Raw genomic sequence first — 5,199 nt, forward strand, 5'->3', positions numbered from 1 at the left:
TGCTTTCCGCCTCCCCCCCTGCCGTGAGCCCAGCGCAGCCGACGCCGCGTAGCTGAACAGCAGAGGCGATGAACCAGCTCAGCCCAAGATGTGCAGATCAGACACACATGAAAAGAGAAGCTCCAAATGAAAGCAAGAAGGTAACTGCAAAGCGTTCGTGCTTACAGAAAAGAAAAGGCCCCGCAGCACCCAGGGGAGCAGCACGCCCAAGCCTGACAGCTTTTCTTCACTACAGCCCCCACGGAGCTCTCTGCTTTATCTAGGTCACACAGACCTTTCCAAGCAGGGTTTTGCTAAGCCAAACTTCAGTGTCCTCACAAGTTCCACTACACCTTCCAGCTCCCTCAAACCCCAAGGTCACAAGGAGAGCATCCTAATGGGGAACCAGATTTATGTGGTGTCTACGGTGACATTCAGTTATCTCCAATTTCCAGCACATTAACTCCCCTGACATTTGGGACTCCAGCTCATTTTTTCCACCTCATTCTTCATCAGCTGCATGCCCTTTATCAGACCTTTTCTCACGGTACACGAAGCAGAAAGGGCTCGTGCGTTTTCCTACGGTGACAGCAAATACTCTTCTTCCCTCCTCTGAAAGGTGAACACAACACAGTGACAGCTGAAAAACAAGGAACTTGCTGTTCTACACTCAGTCCGGGGTAAATGCAGTGCCACGAGCACAGACCCGAGCGTACCACAAGCTACCTTTGTGTCCCTAGGTGTACCGTGGGAGGGGAGCAGTCGGGCTTCCCAAGCGCCACCTTTCTAAGTGACTGTCAGCAGCACACACCGACCTCTCTGCCCGCCTCTAAAATAGGTGTACTTTTCAGTTCAGGGAAAAGGCAAAATTTCGGGTGTAATTTCAGCTCAGACTCTAGCACAGCAGCTCAGTCCTGTTTCAGAGCACTAACCCCTGCAACCTCAGCAGTCCCAGGTCCCTGTTCTTCTAGTCCTAACCCTACACAGCGCTGTTGCTTGGCGGAGAACAGGCAGCAACCTTCCGTGCACCATTTCAAGCCTCTGCTAAAGACACCTGTCAATTCTGACCTCAGTTGTGTCATTCATTGCTTCTTCCAGCAATTTCACACGTTCCTGTCAACAGCAAGATTGCCAGGAGAGACACGCAGGCAGATGGGAACCTCTGAAGCAGAAAGGCACCGCCGAGGGAAGGGACGCGGGGGGCTCTGACAAGCAGCGTTATGGAGCAATGACAGCTGGTGAAACGCTGAGCAAGAGGTAAGTGGGTTTGCTTTAGTAAAGTCCACTCCAGAAATAGCATAAGCCAACAAAACAGATGCAAAAAAATTAAATAAATTTAATCTTATTAATGGTGGGGGTTGTTTTGACAGTAATGGAAAAATATGGTAAATTCCCTTTTTCAGAGTCTTCCAGTACATCGGAAAGGTGAGCCTTCACTCGCCTCTCTTCACGTTAGCAGTGAGCAATAACTGAGGTAATGCAAAAGGAGCTCTACCAGAAATTTATCAATATCACACCAGAGGTTTTCTTTCAAAGAAAAAAAACAATTAAACTGAAATGTCATTTATGAAATACCGCAACAAAGCTCCTCAGCGGTTTCACACAGGACAATTTTTGGTGTATGGTCAAAGCAAAAGCAGCTGCAAAATGACGTCACGTAGGACTAGCTTTGTGGCCTGACATCCAGTCAGAGGCAGCTTTCCGGGCTGTCAGTCTGATTTTAATTTGAGATTGATTTAAGGAAATTAATCTTTGAAAGGCAACTACTGTTCCAAAAGCCGTAAGAGAATCTGGGGAATTTAACAGGTAATGCCAGTAAAGCCAAATGACATTCACTGGAGCCAGGCGGAAGGACGGTCGGGTTTGTTCTGCTGCCCTCCGCGCCACCTCCTCATTCTCTCACTCACTTTCAGCATGAGCCACAAAAATTTTCCTCCCTTCCTTTTCCTCAAATTATTTACCTTTTTCTGCAGCCCTGCCAGAAAAAATAAGCTTTTATGTAGGTATCAAAATGACAGTAAGGGCCAGCAACACCACGGCAGAGGTGACAAACCCCGAGCGAACGTGTACCTGAGGCAGACGCTCCCCTGGCTGTGCTCCAGCCCAGCACACACACACAGCACGTTACAGAGGGGTGGATTCTCTCGACGTGATACAAAACATTTCACGTACATCTCACGTTTTCAGCTCTGTTTGTGCCAGGAAATTACAGGCGCTGGCACAAAACCCAATTGTAAGCAGCTTGAGCTGACACAGTTACAATCGAATCACACTTAATTCGGGCTTGTAATTAGCTTAAACGAGAGCGGCACCTGCCCACCGGTGGTTCGGCACAGGACGGGCAGGTGGGAAATCACTTGGACGAACACATTCTACCGTAAGCTGTGTGACTCCGTGAGCATCGTCCCTCGTGGACCAGACCGTGAGCGGCCAGGGCCTGTGCCACAAAAACCTGCCAGGTAAAGTTCTCGCCCGCCACGTTCTGGCTGTAGGTTTTTGAACGTGTTTGCTAGTGGGTTTAGTTTTTAAGAGGTTCTGAGGACGACCAGACAACAGGAGGTAAAGTCACCTCGAACTGGAAATCACAGGATGGTCAGTTTGATGTTTCAGGCCCCGTTTTCCAAAGTCCCATAAACTATGCTCTTCCTTTTATCCTAGAAGAGGGTTATGAGAGGAGCATCTCTGAAGAATCAGAGCTAAATCATCTCAAAAAAAAAAAAAAAAAGACCCTTGGAGGCTAGGGGGGCGATGACACAAATACAAATCCAAGAGATCAGGTTTAAAGGTTTGTCTTGTCACATATAGTTTGAAAACCACACACCAAAATCTCCGCTCCAGGGTGAAACCTGTTTCCACACTTTTCGAGCTAAATACAGAGATGAAATATATAACTAAGATAAAAAGAAAAATCAAACTTCCACAAGGAATAATCTCCATGCAATGAACCACAGCACCACAGCCTGCAAAAGTCACTTACTTTTCTCCGAGAGTCACCCGGAGGCTGCTCTGGAGTAAAGAAATTAATTGTTCACCATGTTGTGTTCCACAGACACCCATCAAAAATATAGTTGGAAAACTGAGTCAATAACCTGCACGATACTTTTTCGATACCAAATAAATACAGTATTTCTTTTTAGACAAGGACATTTAATTTACACTAAGGTTGCAGCACTAAAATTAATCAAACTGACGAACAAGTATGGGAATTGGAGAGATCCAAACAGTGCTACTGTTCGTAAAGACAATGATTTTTTCAAATATACCTCTAAACCCGATCGAACATGACATATCTACTTCCCTTAAACACAGAGGAAACTCTCTAAGGTTGTTTAAAGCAGCAGCAAGACTTCCACTCCTCCTGGAAGCTCAAGACCCAGACACCCTCCCTGTGCTCCCACTCTTCCCACCCTCGGTGGGCAGGGCTGTGTGCTGGGCACAGAGCAGGAGAGGAGCCGCCCGCTCTGCCACAGCGCGCGGGGGGAGCTGTCCTCAAACACCCAAAACCCAGAAGTGTAAATAACTCACAAAGTGTAAATAACCTTCCCACAGCCCACATCGATCTTCTGCTGGAAAAAAGGGGTTATGCTATGAAAGAGAGACTGCGGGCTGTGCAAACAGTCCGGCATCAACAGGAAACTGATTTGCAAGTAACTTGCTGGATCTTGGACACTTCCACAGTAACTTTACACCTCAGCCAGCTGGAGTAACCAGACCTGGTGCTACAACCGGATTTATTAATCTTTTCTACTGTTAAGATACATATTTGCAACCAAACTGACAGACTTCGCAGCTAATATAAAATATTTCTGACGTCACCTAATGACTTACCTCCAAACAGTTCGAACTCTCTTAAGCCCTCGACAATGAACTTCTCAGACACCCACCGCTGAAAGGAAAACAAATCCCACGGATAATTAGTTACTCCCTCTGGAGACGAGCTTCCTTCCCCCTCTCCCATAAAAACCATCCGAGCATCACAGTGCTTCAAGGATTCTGCAGTGGTCTGAACCCACTGAGATGAAAAATCAAGAGTTACTTGTAATAACATGAACATCATTTTAGAACACTCAAACCTTTACACATGCACTACAGCAAAAATAATAAGCATGCTACAACCCCCTCAGACAGGCAAATACAAGTGGTTTGGGTGTAGCAGGTGTAAAAATGCTTCAACTATTTACAATGAGGCGATGTCTTAAAGAACTTAAATATTTTGGCTGTATATCTAGGGCCTGAATGCAGAGTTAGAACATCAGTATTTTAATGCTGTCGTTGTCTTCCAGAATTCATGCTTGAAAATCTCAGCAAGCGTTAGGCTGTGCACAGAAATGTTCCTACCATTCTATTCAACCCCGTGCTTCAAAGAAAAATACACACACGTGCACACAGAACACACGACAGAACATGCAAAATACACACACGTGCACACAGAACACACGACAGAACATGCAAAATACACACACGTGCACACAGAACACACGACAGAACATGCAAAATACACACACGTGCACACAGAACACACGACGGAACATGCAATTTCAGGCCTGCAGAGCATTGCTCATGAAGTCAGCGTGAAACAGGCACAAACAGCCCCGTGTCAGAACTTTGTCTACTCAGGAAAATAACTGAAAAAGCAGCTTATGGGGTTTGGTGCGAGGGAAGCCTGTCCTAGAAAGCACCAGCGAGTCCGTAGGTGACTCAAACCTCATCTGTGCCACCGCCAGTTAAGGCCTTACAATGGTTTTCTCACGGAAAAATGCAGAAGGAAACAAAGCTGCGGCGCTTTGCTTCCAGGAACTGTCGCTGCGGGGACTCGGGGGGCAGAAGCTCCTTGCAGGGGGAAGAGCCACCATTCCCGCACTCCTCCTGACCCCGGCAAACCCAGGCACCGCACACGGTGCGAGCAGCAAACCTTCCAGCGCCGGGCTGGGTTTTTCACGCGAGCACTTCACTGGCGGTAATTAACTGGCGGTAATTAGCGCGTTTCGGTGCCACTCCCGGTGCTTTCCAGGCGGCCGGCCCCGCCGCGGCTCCTCCGCACAAGCGCAAGGCAGGTTCTACCCACCCGCCGCCGTCTGAGGGAAGCTGGAAGGAGTTCGGCACTCACCCTAATCCGCTCGTGTTTACTTACAAGAAAAGACATGGATCCGCGTTTGTGTTACCGCACGCAGCTCGGGGAGGGACCGGCAACCTGCGGGCACAACGGCGGGTCACCCCGAG

General features: G+C 47.9%; 1 protein-coding gene across 1 annotated transcript in view; it reads right to left on the reverse strand.

Annotated features, from left to right (window-relative positions):
- STRADA (STE20-related kinase adaptor alpha) overlaps positions 1-5,171 on the reverse strand; it is a 10,342-nt gene extending 5,171 nt beyond the window's left edge. The window contains exons 1-3 of the mRNA XM_010139842.1: positions 5,087-5,171; positions 3,808-3,865; positions 2,957-2,985 (exon numbers count right to left, since the gene is read on the reverse strand). Coding sequence (XP_010138144.1) covers positions 2,957-2,985; positions 3,808-3,865; positions 5,087-5,122 — 123 coding nt within the window. The 5' untranslated portion in view covers positions 5,123-5,171. The remainder of the gene's footprint in view (positions 1-2,956; positions 2,986-3,807; positions 3,866-5,086) is intronic.
- Between the last annotated feature and the right edge of the window lie 28 nt (positions 5,172-5,199).

This window comes from Buceros rhinoceros, unplaced genomic scaffold (genome assembly GCF_000710305.1).
Source record: "Buceros rhinoceros silvestris isolate BGI_N320 unplaced genomic scaffold, ASM71030v1 scaffold22377, whole genome shotgun sequence".
Classification (NCBI taxonomy): Eukaryota; Metazoa; Chordata; class Aves; order Bucerotiformes; family Bucerotidae; genus Buceros; species Buceros rhinoceros.